General features: G+C 45.1%; 1 protein-coding gene across 1 annotated transcript in view; it reads right to left on the bottom strand.

The window, feature by feature from the left end:
• Positions 1 to 4160: 4160 nt before the first annotated feature.
• The window catches only part of LOC134738762 (zinc finger protein 28 homolog), a 36224-nt gene continuing 19838 nt past the window's right edge, over positions 4161 to 20546 (bottom strand). The window contains exons 3-5 of the mRNA XM_063657038.1: positions 6702 to 6828; positions 5990 to 6085; positions 4161 to 5006 (exon numbers count right to left, since the gene is read on the bottom strand). Of these exons, the coding sequence (XP_063513108.1) occupies positions 4891 to 5006; positions 5990 to 6085; positions 6702 to 6828 (339 nt within the window). The 3' untranslated portion in view covers positions 4161 to 4890. The remainder of the gene's footprint in view (positions 5007 to 5989; positions 6086 to 6701; positions 6829 to 20546) is intronic.

Consider the following 20546-nt stretch of genomic DNA (forward strand, 5'->3'; position numbering starts at 1 on the left):
CTCTGGAACAGACTGGGAAACTCCAGCAGGCAAAGTAAGGGGCCAGGAATAGACACCACCTGACACATTCTCCATGTTCCTTCCACCCACCCCTCTCCCCACCAGAATTCCATCGGGCTCCAATTCTGCACTCTCCCCAAGAACCTCAGATTGAAACATTGCAAGGAAGACACCGATACTCAAAGTCACAGGCTTAGGAATCTGAGCTACAAAGAAAAATGAGCCCCTGCTCCCCCAACTACCCGGTACTCCCCTCAGCACTGCTGCCCTGCACCTGCCCCCTCCTCCATAATTTGAGCTGTCCTCACAGAAGCTGGAGAGATGGCCCACCTGTCAGGAAAGAGAGGACCAGCATGTGGCAAATGCCTGGGGTATGTAGGAGCAGATGGTGAGATTAGCACAGGGATGTAAGAAACAAGTGGTTCTCAGACCAAAGAAGACTTTGCGGGAGAGGGCACATTAGGCCTTCATAGGGGCATGTGCTGGACAGGAGCTCCCCCAGTTACCGAAATAATTATCTGAGAAAGGCTCTGATCTGACCCAAAACGCCCTTGAATCCCATGGCAACGCCTCAGCATCTGGCGATAACAGGCTTCTGTGCCCAGAATCTCTATGTCTGGAGGTGCTGCCTCCACCAGCCTCTCACAGTCCAGAGGTACCTCCCATTGGCGCCTGATGGGTTAGGGAGGCTGTTCTTCCAGCTGTGACAGATCCAGCTGAGGAACGCTCCCGGGTCTTCTTAGTTGTTTCTTCCCACACACCTGCCACTCAAAGCCACAACCCACTTGCACGCCACCTTGAGGACAACTTAAAACGACCGTCTAGATCTGAACTGCACTGAGGGAATGGTCAGCTTTACTCCCATTAGATGGCTTGGCCCACAGGACCTAATGACTACCCAGACAAAAATTCTTCCTAAAAGCTGCATGCGTCTGTGGTCTCTAAGAGGCAAAACTACATCCTAAAGAAAAAGCCAGCCCACCCCCACCTCCACCACAAAACAAAACAAAAACAAAACCCACCACCAACCCACCTTTCATGTGAGGAGTCCTTGAGAAGGGCCTCTCCAGCCAGGACCAGGCAAGGGAATCTGTGCACTTGGCCAGACCCAGAACACACAGTGTCAGGGACCTGACAGTCACACTCTGACCCCATAGAATTTTCACCACTGACACACAGATCAGGATGTGTCAGCCTGAGAGATGACACCACAAATCTGGCTTTCACAGACTGATTCCACACACATCCCATCACTGACACCAGATTCCCTCATCACTGACCCTACATATCCACAAGAATTGATTCCATGGACCTCATCACTATCCCAAAGACCACCCATCACTAATCTACAGATTGTCACCTCTCACCCCAGGGACCCCACAGATTCCCCATCCCTGATTCCAGGATCTATAGAACCTCATCTCTTGCCCCCACAGACCTATTAATAAAAGGATACATTCATAGGAGACTGCATTGACCATTTTACACACCCATTGTGTGTGTGTGTGTGTGTGTGTGTGCTGATTAATGGACTTAGGTGAACTTTAGCATTTTGGTAGGCAATGCAATTTTTCAATGCCTTTTCTTTCTTTTTCTTGTACATCTTTAAAGGCCTTACTCCAGTAAGTGTGCATTGCAGTTTATTAATGGCTATCCCTTATTGAGTCCTTGTCATGGATATTTGTTATTCATCATAATTCACAATTCTTATAATTCAGAGACACCAGAGATTCACATAAGAAGAAAGGCTTTGGATTTTTATTTATTTATTTGTTTTGGTTTCTGTAGATTATCAAATTCATTCATTTGTATCAAGTGGCTAAGTGTATACTTTGTTTTCTAAAAAAAAAATTCCAATTAATTTTTTTTTTAACACAGGGTTATCACTCTGTCACCCAGGCTGGAGTGCAGTGGTATAATCATGGCCACTGTAGCCTCAACATCCTGGGCTGAAGTGATCCTCCCTCCTCAGCCTACATAGTAGCTGAGACCACAGGCATGCACCAATATGCCCACCTAATTAAAATTTTTTTTGTAGATATGTGTGTCACACTATGTTGCAGAGACTGGTCTTGAACTCCTGGGCTCAACTGATCCTCCCACCTTGGCCTCCCAAAGTGTTGAGATTACAGGTGTGAGCCACTGTACTCAGCTGACAAAATCTTAAAAAGAGGAAAATACTTTGGGACCTAATGTAAAATTTCCACTGAGATGATTCATCAGAAATTAAGGTAGAATAAGATGGCCCTAGGGCATCAAAACAACAGAAACTAAATCCTGGGCTGTGTGCAGTGGCTCACGCCTGTAATCCCAGGAATTTTGAGACCAAGGTGGGGGACTCACTTGAGGTCAGAAGTTTGAGACGAGTCTAGCCACCATGGTGAAACACTGTCTCTACTAAAAATACAAAAATTAGCCTGGAGGTTGCACTGAGCCAAGATTGTGCCAATGCACTCCAGTGTGGGCAACAGAGGGAGATTCTGTCTCAAAAAAAAAAAAAAAGAAGAAGAAGAAACAAAATCTTAATTGCTTCATCAATTGTAAAAAATATGGACTGGACTCTGGAGGAATAATACACAAAAAGACACATAGGCACTATTTTTTTTGAAGTTTTATTGAGAAATATTGATAACATACCACAGAAGCCACTGATTTAAAGTGTAAAATTCAATGGTTTTCAGTATATTTGCACTGTTATGCAAACATCACCACAATAAATTTTAGATCATTTTCATTACCCTGAAGTAAACACCATATCCCTCCATTTCCCCCCAACTCCCCTAACCCTGGGCCACCACTAATCTACTTTCTGTTTCTATGTATTTGCCTATTTTGGACATTTTATTTAAATGGAATTACATAACATGTGGTCCTTTGTGACTGGCTTCTTTCACTTAGCATAATATTTTCAAGGTTTATTCAATCTTGCATGTGCAGAGGGGGCACTTTACATAAGGATAAACATGGGGTGGGGGGTGCTTACTGATTGATTTGGAAACTTCCCTCCAAAATTGTAAAGGGAAATGATTGGTTTCAAATAGAGGAAAAACCTATTCAGGCTAGAATCCTGTTTTCAGCAGTTTGTAATGTGGGGTTTTATTGCAAAGAATGGCCAGATTTTTAGGCTTATTTTCCGCAAATTCTCCCTGTGCTTGGGGAACAGTCACTGAATGTGTAGGAATGGGCTTCTAGGCTCTGTGGCTGGAGATTCAAGTCCAGGAGAACACAGGTCCCAGGGTAGGCAGAGAAAAACAGTTGAAGAGTGCCAACAGAATGCTTTGAAATGGAAAATTTTAAGTGTTCCCTCCAAACGGAGTCCCAGATAACCACACAAAAGAGGACTTTGCTGGGCAGGTCCATCGCAATGGTTCAATAACAAGACACAGACAGACTGGGAAAGAAGGAAGTTTATTTCTGCAGCCACTTACAGGGAGAAGTACCGGGTAACTCACCAGATCAACTCAAAGTTACAAGTGTTTTTTTTCTAGTGCTTATATACATCTTAAGCTCCATGTGGGATTGCACCTACAAGCAGGAGTGTTTCATTCAATCAACATCTAATCTTTAACTTGGGTCTAGCATCTGGGAAGATTTCTTTAGAGTCTTGGTAAGTTTCTGAGTCTTAAGACAGGCCGAGTTGAATGTGTAAGAATGCTATCATTATTCGATCAGACTTTATGGTCTGAGAAAACCCAGGCGGGGTCTCAATGGGTTTGTTTTCACATTCCATTCCTGATACTCAGGCACCAGTTTCTCCATTTTTTTAACGTTAAATTATGCATTCATCAAAATTATAGTAAAGGGTTAGTAGAAACTGTTCTGGTTGCTATGGGAAATCTGGCCTGCCACACTGCCATAGGAACTGAAGCCCATTACAGAACATTGAAAATGCCTGCAAACACTCACTTTACTGACCAGTCAATTAAATTGCAGAAAAGAAAGTTCACGCTGCCTCCCTGATCTGTCCTCCAGAATTACTAGTTAGAAACGTGCACATTGTCCTAGGTTCAGTTTTGCAAAGATGGAGCCTGGCAATGAAAGCATTTGTTTGAGTTCATGTATTAAGGTTTGCTTTGTCTATTTCTTTTATATTTATTTATTTGTTTGTTTTTTTTTTTTGAGATGGAGTTTCAGTCCTCTTGCCCAAGCTGGAGTGCAATGTGGTGGTCTCGGCTCACTGCAACTTCCACCTCCTGGGTTGAAACGGTTCTCCTGCCTCAGCCTCCCAAGTAGCTAGGATTATAGGCATGCACCACCATGCCTGGCTAATTTTTGCATTTTTAGTAGACATGGGGTTTCACCATGTAGGCCAGGATGGTCTTGAACTCCTGAGCTCAGGCAATCCACCCGCCTCGACGTCCAAAGTGCTGTGATTACAGGCATGAGCACCCTCGGTTGGCCTATTTTATTTTAAGATGGAGTCTCGCTCTATCGCCCAGGCTGGAGGGCAGTGGCACGAGCTCGGCTCACTGCAACCTCTGCCTCCGGGATTCAAGCGATTCTTGAGCCTCTGCCTCACAAATAGCTGGGATTACAGGCGCCCGCCACCATGCCTGGCTAATTGTTTATTTTTAGTAGAGACGGGTTTTCACCATGTTCGCCAGACTGGCCTCAAACTTCTGACCTCAAGTGACCCGCCCGCCTCAGCCACCAAAATTGCTGGAATTACAGGCGTGAGCCACCACACCCGGCCCCATTTCCTTTATTTTATTTATTATTTCAAGAAGGAGTTTCGCTCTTGCCATCCAGGCTGGAGTGCAGGGGTGCGATCTCGGCTCACTGCAACCTTCACTTCCTGGGTTCAAGCGATTCTCCTGCATCAGCCTCCGGAGTAGCTGGGATTACAGGCGCATGCCACCACGCCCAGCTACATTTCCTTTATTTTATTTTTTATAATTTACTAGCCTGTTTGTTGATAAGACTGGCGGTGCTCAAGGTTGGGTCTCGGTGATCACGGGGCGGTGGGCGTGGACCAGGTGGGAGGGTCTCCAGTACCTGGTACAAATCTGTAAGGAAGTGCAGGAAACGGCACTAAGGGTGTTAGTAAAGTTTTGGTTTGGCGGGGCGGGTAGGCGTTCCAGCCCAGAAATGCGCAGGAAAGGTTTTGCTGTGCTTGTAGGGAGGTCATCCCCAAGCGCTTCTTATTGGCTTGCAGTGAGACCAGATCGCGCCACTGCACTCCAGCCCGGGCTACAGAGTGAGACTCTGTATCAAAAAATAAATAAATAAATAAATAGTGAATGAATATCCATTGATGTATGAAATGGCTGCATGAAAGGAAAACTAGCCAAGAAAAGACAAGGCAAAAAAAGTCAAGGATCAGTATGAAAAATTAATATATTTTAAAAGATTTGTTTTTAAAGCAACAACACGGGTTTAAATTTTAAAATGAAAGTAGCTCCAAGATAGAGGAAACAGGATGGCTTCTGAAGAAGGGAATGTTATTCTTTGAAATGGAAAGAAATTATGACAAGAGGGTAGCAAAGACTGAAGAGGTGGAAGTAAAAGGGGGTTCTTGGCCAGACACAGTGGCTCACACCTGTAATACCAGCACTTGTGGAGGCCAAGGCAGGTAGATCACCTGAGGTCAGGAGTTCGAGGCCAGCCTAGCCAACATGGTGAAACCCCGTCTCTACTAAAAATACAAAAATTAGCTGGGCATAGTGGCAGGCACCTATCATGCCAGTTCCTTTAGAGGCTGAGGCAGGAGAATCGCTTCAACCCGGTGCCAGAGGTTGCAGTGAGCCGAGATCGCATCACTGTTCTCCAGCCTGGGTGACTGAGCAAGTCTCTCTCTCAAATTAAAAAAATTTTTAAAAAAGTGTGTGTGTCGGGGGTATCTTGACTTTTCTCCATGTGTCTTAGGCCACAACTCTTACACGGGACCTTGCGGAAGAGATTCCTCAACCAATACCTTTACGGTGCTTCCTCTCTGATGGGCTGGGTTCTAAACAGCACTGCCTTCCCCATCTGCTCAGTCCTTACTCACCTGGACACCTTCCTCCTGGTACGTCCCTTGAAACCATCCAGGGCTCTTTCCCTTGCTCCAGTAAGGAAATCACATCAGGCTTTGGGATATAGAGACCTGTTTATAAGAAAAGAAGTAAGATGGCCAGGCATAGTGGCTCACTCCTGTAATCCCAGCACTTTGGGAGGCCAAAACAGGTGGATTGCTTGAGGTCAGGAGTTGAAGTCCCGCCTGACCAACATGGTGAAAGCCCGTCTCTACTAAAAACACAAAAATTGGCCAGGCATGGTGGTGGGTGCCTGTAATCCCAGCTACTCAGGAGGCTGACACATGAGAATTGCTTGAACCCAAGATGAAGTTTGGAGTGAACCAAGATCACGCCATTGCACTCCAGCCTGGGAGATAGAGTGAGACTTCATCTCAAAAAAAGAAAGAAAGAAAGAAGGAAAGAAAGAATGAATGAAAGAAAGAAAGAAAAGAAAAGAAAAGAAAGAAAAGAAGTAAGACATAATCGTGCTGTTCCTGAATTCAAAGTTAGTCCCTTATACACACAAAGGACAAGAGGAAGGTGTAAAGGTCTGAAGCATGGAGAAGACGGAGGGACCCCAAAGAGCTGCCCATCTATTAATCAACAAAACACAAAACAATTCTCTAGGCAGCAGGTGAAAAGTCACCCAGGCAAGTGAAAGCTACACCCAAAATTCATGAGTTATTTGGGGATAGACATCCTTACCTAGTGAGACCAGGCTGCTATACTTCTCCATCATTACATCTCTGTATAAGTCCTTCTGAGCAGCGTCCAGGCACTCCCATTCCTCCTGAGAGAAGTCTGTAGACAGATCCTGGAATATGCCCAACCCCTGAAATGACAAACCCAGGCAGCACTGTTGAAATTAAAGGAAAGGTTTTTAAGATGAAGGAAGAGATGGAAGGGTGCTGAAGGATGAAGAGAATATAGTGAGCAGACCGGCTAGGCTGAGAGTGGAGAAGAGTAAAAAAAATAGTGTAACTTCAACAAAGTACCTCCATGTTCATGAATATTCCTATTGTGGCTGGCAAACCTCCTTCATAGAATGGGACATTCCCAGTACTCCATGGTTAGAGCTGGGAATGAATAAAGTACATTGATATATTATTTCCCAAATAAATGAAATAGAGTTGAAAAGCACACAGGAAGCTGTAGGCCTGGCAGAGCTTCAAGAATATTACAGTAAACATCTGATATGCAAGTTACTATTTACAACAAAAGCTTAATAAATAAGCACTTCCCCCTTACCATTTTCTTTCTTGTTTTTTTTTTCTCTTGTTTCATTTTTTTTTGTTGGTTTTTTTCACTTTGAGACAGGGTCTCATTCTGTTGCCCAGGCTGGAGTGCAGTGGCACAATCACAGCTCACTGCAGCCTCAACCTCCCAGGCTCAGTTGATCCTCCCACCTCAGCCTCTGTATTAGCTTTGACTATAGGCATGTGCCACCATGCCCAGCTAATTTTTTTTTTGTATTTTTAGTAGAAACGAGGTTTTGCCATTTGGCGAGGCTACTTTCAAACTCCCGAGCTCAAGCAATCCACCTGCTTTGGCCTCCCAAAGTGCTGGGATTACAGGCATGAGCCACCACACCCAGCCTTGTCTCTTTTCTTAAAGGAAGGCAGGATCTTTCAAAAATGTCTACAAAATGTTTAAAAACCTCTATTGGCCGGGCACAGTGGCTCACACCTGTAAACCCAGAACTTTGGGAGGCCAAGGTGGATGGATGACCTGAGGTCAGGAGTTTGAGACCAGCCTGACCAACATGGAGAAACCATTTTAGTCTCTACTAAAAATATAAAATTAGCTGGGTGTGGTGGCACATGTCTGTAATCCCAGCTACTTGGGAGGCTGAGGCAGGAGAATCGCTTGAACCTGGGAGGTGGAGGTTGCAGTGAGCCGAGATCACACCACTGCACTCCAGCCTGGGCAATAAGAGTGAAACTCTGTCTCAAAAGAAAAACAACAACAACAACAACAACAACAAAACCTCTATTGCACTTTGATAATTAATACTTCCATAAAATAGTATAGATAGTACTTTGATAATTAAATGTACATTGGCTGGGTGTGGTAACCCCCACCTGTAATCACAGCACTTTGGGAGGCCAAGGCAGGTGAATTGCTTGGGCTCAGGAGTTCAAGATCAACCTGGGCAACATGGCAAAACCCTCTCTCTACAAAAACATATATCATATACAAATTAGCCAGATGTAGTGGGACATGCCTCTAGTCCCAGCTACTTGGGAGGCTGAGATGGGAGGATTGCTTGAGCCTAGGAGGTCAAGGCTGCAGTGAGCTGTGATCCTGCCACTGGACTCCAGCCTAGGCACCAGAGCAAGATCCTGTCTCAAAAAAAAAAAAAAAAAAAAAGCCAGGTGCTGTGGCTCACGCCTGTAATCCCAGAACTTTGGGAGGCCAAGTAGGGCAGATCATGAGGTCAAGGGATCAAAACCATCCTGGCCAACATGGTGAAACTCTGTCTCTACTAAAAATACAAAAATTAGCTGGGCATGGTGGCGTTAGCCTGTAGTTCCAGCTACTTGGGAGGCTGAGGCAGGAGAATTGCTTGAAACCAGATGGTGGAGATTGCAGTGAGCCAAGGTCGTGCCACTGCACTCCAGCCTGGTAACAGATCGAGAGTGCGCCTCAAAAAAAAAAAAAAAAAAAAAAGAGTGCGTATCATGATAGGAATAAACTGCACACAGGTCAGACAAAAGTTACAAGGGCATCTGCCAGTATAAACAAGCTTCCTGTGAGACACCTGGTCATGGGTCAGATACTTGCGCATTAGGCTGTGGGCCAGGAAAAAGAAATTTCTGGTGAAAGGCTACTCTAAAGACCCACAGGCCCCTCCCCTAGAGCCCCATTAGAGTGAGGTAGAGTTTATAGCCATTCTCCTGAGAGACCTCAAGACCCAATTAGAAGAAAACTATAACATTTGTTATATAGAAGGCATTTTCCAAACAGTAGTTCAAAGAGAAAAGATATAGTCTTCCTTTGGGTATAAAAAATATCTCAAGATACACCAAAACTGTTTCGGTTTTACTGAATAATTTTTGTGCATATGTGTTTAGCTGCAAGTGGCTAACATGCTGTGATTTTCTTTCCTTTCCTTTCCCTTTTTTTTTTCTTGAGACAGTCTTGCTCTGTCACCCAGGCTGAAGTGCAGTGACCTGATCTTGGCTCACTGCAACCTCAGCCTCCCATAGCTGGGATTACAGGTGCCTGCCACCACACCCAGCTAATTTTTGTATTTTTGGTGGAGACGGGGATTCACTGTGTTGCCAAGGCTGGTCTCGAACTCGTGGCCTCAAGTGATCCACCCACGTTGGCTCCCAAAGTACTAGGATTACAGCTGCGAGCCACCATGCCTGGCCAACTCTGATTTTCTAACTTGCCTCATGTATTAGGTTCATACTGGGAAAAAAACAGGTCAGAGCCATTGGAGCCACGTGTACAGATGTGCAATAGCTCTGCTAGCAACACTGCTGCTTGCTTCAGCTCTTAAGACAAGAGCTCTGCCCTTGCTCTGGCTGTCTCTGATTCCCCCCAACAGATGCACAATCATGTCACTCCGTTAGATTGGCTTTGGATATCCCATCATTAGATTAAAACCAGCAGGCCAAAAAGATAACTTGAGGAAATGCTTTCACATCCACAGTGTTCTCATAGGGCCAGTATCATTTAGACATTTCAGGACCGTGGTTGCAGGGGACAGAATGAAGTGTCATCCTTAACTGGCCATCGAATGTCATCAGCATGAACAGGAGGACTTTATAGGATATTATCTGACATTTTCTGAATATTACCTTACAAATGCTGCTTTATTTATAACTTAAGAATAGGGACCCTGTCTTTTAAAGCTTTATACATCCTCAAGTAAAGGTTTTTCATATTAAATCCATTAATAATATGTAAAGGCTGGCGTGGAAATTCCATTTCTAAGTATTTATCCAAAGTAAAGATTTTTTCTCTTTTTTTGAGATGGAGTTTCACTCTTGTTGCCCAGGCTGGAGTGCAGTGGTGTGATCTTGGCTGACCGCAACCTGTGCCTCCTGGGTTCAAGTGATTCTCCTGCCTCACCCTCCTGAGTAGCTGGGATTACAGGCACGCACCACCACACCCAGCTAATTTTGTATTTTTAGGAGAGACGGAGTGTCTCCATATTAGTCAGGCTGGTCTCAAACTCCTGACCTCAGGTGATCCACCCACCTTGGCTTCCAAAAGTGCTGGGATTACAGGTGTGAGCCACCACGTCCTGCCAAGAATTTTTTTTTTTGAGACAACTTTCAATCTGTTACCCAGGCTACAGTGCAGTGAGGTGATCACAGCTCACTGCAACCTCTGCCTCCTGGGTTCAAGTGATTTTTGTGACTCAGCCATCAAAGTAGCTTGGAATACAGGTACACACCACCATACCTGGCTAATTTTTTTTGGTATTTTTGGTAGACAGCAGGTTTCACCGTGTTGGCCAGGCTGGTCTCAAACTCCTGGCCTCAAGCAAGGCCACTTTGGGAGGTCAAGGTGGGCAGATCATCTGAGGTCAGTTCATGACCAGCCTGGCCAACATGATGAAACCCTGTCTCTAATTAAAATACAAAAGGTAGCCAGGCATTGTGGCAGGTGCCTGTAATAGCAGGTACTCGGGAGGCAGAGGCAGGAGAATCACTTCAGCCTGGGAGGCAGAGGTTGCAGTGAGCCAAGACTGTGCCACTGCACTCCAGCCTGGGCAACAGAGCAAGACTCTCTATCAAAATATAAATAAATATAAAAATACAAAAAATCCAGGCACAGTGGCTCGTGCCTGTAATCCCAGCACTTTGGGAGGCCGAGGCAGGCGGATGACTTGAGATCAGGAGTTGCAGACCAGCCTGGCCAACGTGGGAAAACACTGTCTCTACTAAAAATACAAAAATTAGTTGGGTATGGTGGCTCACCCTCTAATCCCAGCTACTTGGGAGGCTGAGGCAGGAGAATCGCTTGAACCTGGGAGGCAGAAGTTGCAGTGAGCAGAGTTCATTCCATTGCACTCCAACCTAGGCAACAAGAGCGAAACTCCATCTCAAAAAAAAAAAAAAAAAAAGGATACAAAAAATTAGCGGGGTGTAGTGGCACATGCCTGTAATCTAGGCTACTCAGGAGGCTGAGGCAGGAGAATCACCTGAACCTGGAAGGTGAAGGTTACAGTGGTCTGAGACTGCACCACTGCACTCCAGCCTGGGTCACAAGAGCCAAGAGCGAGCATCCATCTAAAGAAAAAAAAAAGAATTTCTATTTGGGGGACAAAATAAAAGAAATGGAGTGAAAGGGATGTAAGGAAATTGAAAGTCAACAGGCTAATAATGCCAATAAATAATGATGAAGCAAAGAAATCAGTATTGGCTAAATAAAACCAACATGTTTTTTAATATTTATTCAAAATTTAGACAAAGCTTTCCAGTACACTGAGACACTTCTACTATCAAGACTATAATATTAGCTGAGCCCAGTGGCTTATGCCTATCATCCCAGCACTTTGGGATGCCAAGGCAGGAGGATCACTTGAGCCCAGAACTTCAAGTCAAGCCTGGGAAATATAGGGAAACACTGTCTCTGCAAAAATAAAATGAAATAAAATAAAATAAAATAATAAGCCAGGCATGGTGGTATTCATCGGTGAGCTGTGACCACCCCATTGCACTCTAGGCTGTGTAACAGCCAATACAAATATTGGTTGGGTGTGGTGGCGGGCACCTGTAATCCCAACTATTCAGGAGGCTGAGACAGGAGAATCACTTGAACCCAGGAGGCGGAGGCTGCAGTGAGCCGAGATTGCACCACTGCAGTTCAGCCTGGGCAAGGCAGAGTGAGACTCTGTCAAAAAAAAAAAAAAAAAAAAAAGAAAGAAAGAAAGAAAGAAGAAAAAGAAAGAAAAAGAAAATCAGTGACAAGTGAGGCAGCTCATGCCTGTAATCATAGTACTTTGGAGGCAGAGGGAGAGGATCACTTGAACTCAGGAGTTCAACAGCAGCCCAGACAACATAGTGAGTCTTCTTCTCTTCTGAAAATTATTTTTAATTACGCCACAGTGCTAGTGTGTGCCTCTGGTTTCAGCTTATTTGGCAGGCTGAGGTAGAAGGATCACTTGAGCATAGGAGATCAAGGCTGCAATGAGCTGAGATCGTGCCACTGCACTCCAGCCTGGGAGACAGAGTGAGACCCTACCTCAAAAATAAAAATAAGTACATAAATAAAAATTCAGTGATGGAGTTGATGGATTTGAGGTTAAGGACCCCCAATGTGAACCCATTTGGAAAAAACTCAACCTGTGTTCTTCCTCCGCTTCACACCAAAACCACAACAATCAACCCAGAAGACTTCTGTGGCCTCAAAATATGAGGAGATTTCTCCCTTTCAGCAAGCAAGGAATCAGTTCTGCAGCAGACACCACGTGGGTGTCCACCAATTCAATTCTGACACTATCTACCATGAGATAGTGTCACCCCACAGATTGAGGGCTCAGCCCCCAAAACTGCCCCCCTTTCAGACACCAGTCACAAGTCCCAGACTCTAGAAATTCTGACTGATGGGTTTAATTTGGGGTTCCTACGACCCCCTCTTTGGGTGTGATTAATTTGCTAGAATGAAATGGCTCACAAACCTCAGGGAAACACATTTACTGTTTGATTATAAGGATATTCCAAAGGATATAGATGAAGAGATGCCTAGCGCGAGGTATGGGAGAAGGGGCACAGAGCTTCCATCCCCTCTCTGGGCATGACCCTCCAGGAACCTCGTGTTCAGCTCTCTGGAAGCTCTCCGAATCCACTCCTTTTGGATTTGTAAGGAGGCTTCATTACATAGGCATGATTGATTAAACCATTGACCACTTGCCATCAACTCAATCCTCAGTCCCCTCCACTCCCCAGGGGTGGGAGGGTAGGGGCTGAAAGTCCCAACCCTCTAATCCTGCCTTGGTCTTTCTGATGACCAGCCCACATCCTGAAGCTATCGCTCAATCACTAACATATAAAAAGCCAAAGCCTGGGTGCGGTGGCTCACGCCTGTAATCCCAACACTTTGGGAGCCCGAGGCAGGCAGATCACTTGAGGTCAGGAGTTCGAGACCAGACTGGCCAATATGTTGAAACCCCATCTCTACTAAAAAAGAAAACAAAGACAAAAATTAGCCGGGTGTGGTGACACATGTCTGTAGTCTACTCAGGAGGCTGAGGCAGAAGAATTGCTTGAACCCAGGAGGCAGAGGTTGCAGTGAGTGGAGATTGTGCCACTGCACTCCAGCCTGGGTGACAGAGCAAGACTCCGTTTCAAAAAAAAAAAAACAACAAAAAACAACAAAAAAAGCAAGCACGTAGCACATTCCAAGGATTTTAGGAGTTATATGCCAGGAAATAGGGACAAAGACCACATCTGTATTTGACAAAATCACAGAACCATATGAGTATTTAATTCAATACAGACATGGAAACTGGCCCAAGCATTTACTCACAGATGACTGGGCAAATCCCTGGTCCTGTGGGTACAAACTATTGATCAAACCCCCAATCTCATTCCTACGCCTAAAATACAGCAAAGTGAAAGATCTTATTACCTATTTGGACTGAGATTAACACCATCCCTTAAACTGCATGGCTTTCAATCCCAGGGCTATGGCATGTGATGCCACATAGAATATGCACAAATCTTCTCTCCAGCAATTGAGTTGTTAGGATAAAGACTCTTGGCTTTGCTTTCTTTCTCTCACAGCCAAGAATGTTAAGGAAGGAGAACACAAAGGATGAGGTTGGAACGGAAGTTTAATAAGCAAAAGAAGAAAGCTCTCCCCAGCGGAGAGGGGACCCGAAAGAGGGTTGCCAACTAGGAGGCTGAATCTGGGGGTTTTGTGAACTGGGAAGGGGAAGAATGTGTTCACTGGTCTGTGGGCTGTCTTGGAGAAAACACTACTTCGTTTGGCCCGGGACCTTAGCCTGGGATCAATCGGCGGCTGAAGTGAAAGCTTGGCCCAGAACCAATCAGGGGCTTAAGTGAAAGTTGGTCCCAGGACCAATCAGGGGCTGAAGTGATGATTCATAGAGGTTCGGCTCACAGTCCAAAGCATGTCCAGAAAAGGAAAGTGGCCGCCGGAGCCTGTTAGTCCAAGCTGCACCGTTTTGTAAGCCCCCACCATTTCACAGACCCTGGTCAGACAGAAACATTCCACTGGGGTTTGGGTTGCGAGAAACATCCTCCCCAACCACCTGACTTCCTTATCACATCCTGCTGGGAAAAGGCCCAAGAAACATCCTTATCAACTTTCTCCCAGGCAATAAGCCATACTGCCCAGACCCCTCCTGCCCAGGCCTATAATTACTCCAGCCTGTAAGCGGCAGGGGGCTCTGGCATTTAGTTGGTCCCCTCCATAGAGCCACCAACTCTCTCTCTTCAACCTTCACCTTCCCTTCAAAATCTAACAGAGCTCACCGTATACATGCCCACAAAAAACTATTTCCTGGAAGCCCGCTGGTCACGCAAAGGACAAAGGCATTTCTATGTTGGGCCTCGGTTCCTTATCAATGCAGCTGAAGAATGTCTTTAGGACAACCCCCTTTGCTAGTTTTCCTTCTCTGTGCCTGAAGCCTGATTTTTCAGGCTGTTTCTCTGTTTAAAGGAGTTTTACCAAGGACCCGCCCTTACTCCCTAAAGGGTTTTTTTCTCTCAAGGGGACACACAAAGTTCCAATCGCACACATGCCTCCCCACATCCACTTACCCTCTGCCTCACAGCCAATCACACTCTCCTCTCTCACACAGACCACGGGGCCACACAAGTTGCACCTGCACAGACCTGAAACTCACGCACACACAGTACTGCACACAGGCAAAGTTACACACCCACCCTGGGACACGCAGCCCCAACCATACAGTCACTGGTTTTCCCAATGCGCACACACAACGCGGCTCGTCCAGGACACACACATCCACTCCGAGCGCGCACAGTCACAAGCGCCCACTTGATCACCCAGAGTCAGCACCACACAGCCACAGTCACAGACCACGAAGACCCACGGCAACCATCGCAATCACACACGCAAACTCCTCTCCTCAGCCCTCCACACACAAAAAGACCGGAGCGGGATTCCTCACCCTCAGCTTTCTCTAGTTCCGCTCGGGGCCAGCCTGGCCAAGTTACTCCGGACTCCAAGGCGCGGCAGCAGCTAATTGCGCCCAGCAAAAGATTCTGCCACCTGGCTAAGAGGAAGCCGAAATCTCGCGAGACGTGGTGTTGACCTGCGGGATCCTCCAGGAAATGTAGTCCAGAGCCCAACTGCTCCCCTACTAAAAATACAAAAATTAGCTGGGCCTGGTGCTGGGCGCCTGTAATCTCAGCTTCTTGGAAGGCTGGGGCAGGAGAATCGCTTGAACCTGGGAGGTGGAGGTTGCAGTGAGCCGAGATCGCGCGAGACTCATAAAAAAAGTAAGCAGACGTGTCTGCTGCCCACGTGAGGTTTACATTCTAGTCTGGAGGAAAAAAAAAGATTTTAAATTAAAAGGGGAAAATGAAGTAATTTTATATTGTGATAAATACTATGAAATAAATAAATAGGTGGTATAAGCAGTAACTTGAGGGATACTTCCCGTAGCATTGATAGGAGTGTCTGAGAGAGAACCCTCGAGCTTTGGTGGTGAGGAGCCAGCAGTGTGGAAGGGTATTCCAAGCGGAGGCACAGTTACACTGAAGACCCTGAAAAATCAGAGAGCACTTGGAGCGTTCCGGAAACAGAAAGCAGCCTGGTGTGACTGAAGCTTAGCAAGTGAGTGGGAAATTAGTTTAGATTTAGGATGCAGAGGTCGGCATTTTCGGATTCATATGAGAAAATGATAGTGCTGAGATTACAGGCGTGAGCCACTGCACCCAGCCCCAAACCAAGTTTTTATAGCAGCAAGAATAGATGTTCTGGTAGGGTCAGCGTCTAAAGATTTTACAAACAATATCTCTTCTTCTAGTTTGCAGTCATTATTGAAATAACAAACATAATCCTATTGTCAGGCCTTACTCTCAGTAACTGATTTCATTGATGTGAATAGGAAACTTACTTGATTAATCAGCTACTCTTTGGTATTACCTGACATCTCATTAATGCATCTTTGAATTGAATTATTGCTCAATAGGAGTGATTGTGAAATAGTGGCAATGTGTTACATCACTATTGAAGTTACCGTCTCTAATGTGAGTCCTATGACAGTTTCAGCAAGTATAAAGCACTATGGGGTTTTACAATGATTTCGGTAATCTTTTCTTTTTTTTTTTTTGAGACAGAGTCTCACTCTGTTAGCCAGGCTGGAGTGCAGTGGCATGATCTCAGCTCACTGCAAGCTCCGTCTCCGAGTCTCAAGTGATTCTCCTGCCTCAGCCTCCCGAGTAGCTGGGATTACAGGTGTGTGCCACCATGCCCGGCTAACTTTGTATTTTTAGTAGAGACGGGGTTTCAGCATGTTGGCCAGACTGGTCTCAAACTCCCAACCTCAGGTGATGCACCTGCCTCGGCCTCCCAAATTGCTGGGATTACAGGTGTGCGTCACCGTGCCTGGCCTATTTCTGCAATTTTATAAGGCAATTATTTCATCGTAATTTGTTTGCTTATCCTTTTTTTTTTTTTTTTTTTTTTTGAGATCAGTGTTGCTGTATAGTCCAGGCTGGAGCATGGTGCTGCAATCTCGGCTCACTGCATCCTCCACCTCTCAGGTTGAAGCGAGTCTCCTGCCTCAGCCTCCCGATTACCTGGAATTACAGGTGCACACACCATGCCCGGCTAGTTTTTGTGTTTTTAGTAGAGACAGGGTTTCACCATATTACCCAGGCTGGTCTCCAACACCTGGACTCACGTGATACACCCACGTTGGCCTCCGAAAGTGTTGGGATTACAGGTGTGAGCCACCTCACCCCGCGGCTTGTCCTTCTTAAATAAGAAGTAACAGTGTTACAGTTCAAAATTCTATTTTAAACTTTTTAAATATTCTGTTTCTCGACTTTATCAGGATGTTTCTTTTTTTGATGATTCACAAATCTTGATGATTTCATAGCCCTGTTTGTAAAAACAAAAAAAAACAAACAAATAAAAGCTATTATTCATAAGAAACAAGCTGTTTTGAGTTAAATGGGCTTTTCAATAAAACCATAAGCTAGGCTAGGCGCCATGGCTCATGCCTGTAATCCTAGCCCTTTGGGAGGCTGAGGTGGGTGGATTGCCTGAACTCAGGATTTCGAGACCAGCCTGGGCAACAGGGTGAAACCCCGTCTTTATTAAAATACAAAAAATAAGCTGGGTGTGGTGGCATGTACCTATAGTCCCTGCTACACAGGAGGCTGAGACAGGAGACTTGCTAGAACCCAGGAGGTGCAGGTTACAGTGAGCCAAGATCATGCCACTGCATTCCAGCCTGGGCAACAGAGTGAGACTCCATCTCTAAAAACAAAAACAAACAAACAAACAAAAAACAAAACCAGTTGGCCAGATATTCACTCATTCAGATGTAGTCAACTCTTTTCATTTCAACACTTAACACAATTAATGCTAGGTTGAATTACTTTCATAATAAAGTAATATTTCAAATTATTTCATAATATGAAATAAAGGATATATTTCATAATATGAAATAAAGGATGTATTTCGTAATATGAAATAAAGTATATATTTCATAATATATGCTTTCAATATAAAATATAAACTATTTTACATAATTCCCAAAGCACTGAGGATCAATCATAAATACTATCCACAAGGCAGCCAACAGACACACACAGACCACCTCTCATATAACTTTGGGATAGAGCATTCAATTAAGAAAAAGTCTTCCAGGTATAGCCATCAATTTGCCATCATTTTGTAGCACTGATCTTGCAATTATTATTTTTTGAGGTGGAGGCTCACTCTGTCACCCAGGATGAAGGGCAGTGGCACGATCCACTCACTGCAACCTCTGCCTCCTGGGTTCAAGCGATTTTCCTGCTTCAGCCTCCCATGTAGCCGGGATTACAGGCAGGTGCCACCACTTCCGGGTAATTTGTTTTGTATTTTTAGTTGACACAGGGTTTTACTATGTTGGCCAGGCTGGTCTTGAACTCCTGAGTTTCAGTGATCCACCTTCCTTGGCCTCCCAAAGTGCTGGGATTACAGGTGTGAACCACTGTGCATGGCCTGATCTTGCATGGATTTTTTATCTTCCATAAAATGATTAATGCTGCCCATAATATTTGAGAGAAATTAAATACCAAGGAGTAAAATTTTGTGCAATAGGCCAGGCACAGTGGCTCATACCTGTAATCCCAGCACTTTGGGAGGCCGAGGCAGGCAGATCACTTGAGATCAGTAGTTCTAGACCAGCCTGGCCAACATGGTGAAACTCCATCTCTACAAAAAATACAAAAATTAGCTGAGTGTAGTGGTGTATGCCAGTAATCCCAGCTACTTGGGAGACTGAGGCAGGAGAATCGCTTGAACCCAGGAGGCAGAGGTTGCAGTGAGCAGAGATTGCAACACCACACTCCAGCCTGGGTGACAGAGTGAGCCTCCATCTGCAAAAAAAAAAAACTGTAGAAGGCCACAAACCATTGCAACAACTATAATTCATTTTACTTTCAATAACCAATGTTCACCCTCTTAGGGGCAATATCACTCCCATTAAGAATGCTTGGCCAGGCACAGAGGCCCATGCCTATCATTCCAGCACTTTGGGCGGCCAAGGGGGGCAGATCCGCCGAGGTCAGGAGATCCAGACCAGCCTGGCCAACAGGGTGAAACCCTGTCTCAACTAAAAATTCAAAAATTAGCCAGGCATGGTGGCATGCACCTGTAGTCCCAACTACTCAGGAGGTTGAGGCAGGAGAATCACTTGAACCTGGGAGGTGGAGGTTGCATTGAGCTGAGATTATGCCACTGCTCTCCAGCCTAGGTGACAGAGTGAGACCCTGTCTCAAAAAAGAAAAAAAAAAATGAATGCTTCCAGTAAGGCTAAATAAATATACAAATTAGGCATGTGGCATGTGTGTTAGTATATGTACAATATATTTCCTAGTTCTGCCCACTAAGAGGGCCTAGAAGCAATGACACAGCCATAGCAATGAGCACACGTGTCACCCCGATCTTGGTGATTTTGTTTTTGTTTAGTTTTTAAAAATAGAGATGGGGGTCTCACTGTGTTGCCCAATCTTGTCTTAAACTCTTGGCCTCAAGGGATCCTCCTGCCTCAGCCTCCAAAAGTGTTGAGATTACAGACCTGAGCCACCTCACCCAGCCCAAGATTTTGGTGCTTTGTAAATAATACTTTTCAATAAAAGAAACCAAGGATCTTTAATAAATGGTTTATTCCACATCTGGGTCAGGGAAAATGCCAGATGAATCAAAACACTTTATGGTGCCAGAAAGTTGGGAATTAGTCCCACACCCCAACCCCTGATAAAGGCGTGGTATAAATAGAACACAGGAGCCAACCTAAAGAAATGCCCAAGGCCAATGTTTTTTGTTTTTTGTTTTTTTCTTGATGCAGTTTCACTCTTGTCGCCCAGGCTGGAATGCAGTGGTGTGATCTTGGCTCACTGCAACCTCCACCTCCTGGGTTCAAGCAATTCTCCTGCCTCAGCCTCCTGAGTAGGTAGAATTACAGGTCCCTGCCACCACACCTAGCTAATTTTTTGTACTTTTAGTAGAGATGGGGTTTCAGCAGGTTGGCCAGGCTGGTCTCAAACTCCTGACCTCAGGTGTTCTCCATGCCTCGGCCTCCCAAATTGCTAAGATTACAGGCATAAGCTCCTGGCCTATGTTCGTATTGTTTTCAGTATCATAACCACATACAAGTTCAATTGCACATATACTATGTTCTCTACAAATGTGCAGTTTGGACCTGACTCATCTTGGTACTCTACAACAAGAGCATTGCATTGTCACACAGGTAGACAATGAATTGACTCAGAATCACAAATACTTGTACTGGGGACCTGTAGGGAGAAGCGAAGCCCTAGGAAGAGTACCAGGTGATCATCTGGGAAAGCAAATATTAGGAGTATTTGGGGTGTGAATAGTACTGACTTGAATTCCAATTCATTTCAAAATATATTTCACAGATTATCACAAACCAGGAAATAAGTTGTGTGTATTTTTCTTTGTTTTGTTTTGTTTGTTTGTTTGTTTAGAGAGAGTTTTACTCTTGTTGCCCAGGCTGTAGTGCAATGCCATGATCTTGGCTCACCTCAACCTCCACCTCCCTGAAACCTCTGCCTCCCAGGTTCAAGTGATCTCTTGCCTCAGCCTCCCAAGTAGCTGGGATTACAGGCATGTGCCACCATGCCTGGCTAATTTTGTATTTTTAGTAGAGATGGAGTTTCTCCATGTTTATTATTATTATTTTTTTTTGAGACAGATTCTCACTCTATTGCCCAGGCTGGAGTGCGGTGGTGAGATCTCAGCTCACGGCAACCTCTGCCTCCTGGGTTCAAGCAATTCTTCTGCCTCAGCCTCCCAAGTAGCTAAGATCACAGGTGACTGCCCATGTGCCTGGCTAATTTTTGTATTTTTTTA

This window comes from Pongo pygmaeus, chromosome 19 (genome assembly GCF_028885625.2).
Source record: "Pongo pygmaeus isolate AG05252 chromosome 19, NHGRI_mPonPyg2-v2.0_pri, whole genome shotgun sequence".
NCBI classification, from domain to species: domain Eukaryota; kingdom Metazoa; phylum Chordata; class Mammalia; order Primates; family Hominidae; genus Pongo; species Pongo pygmaeus.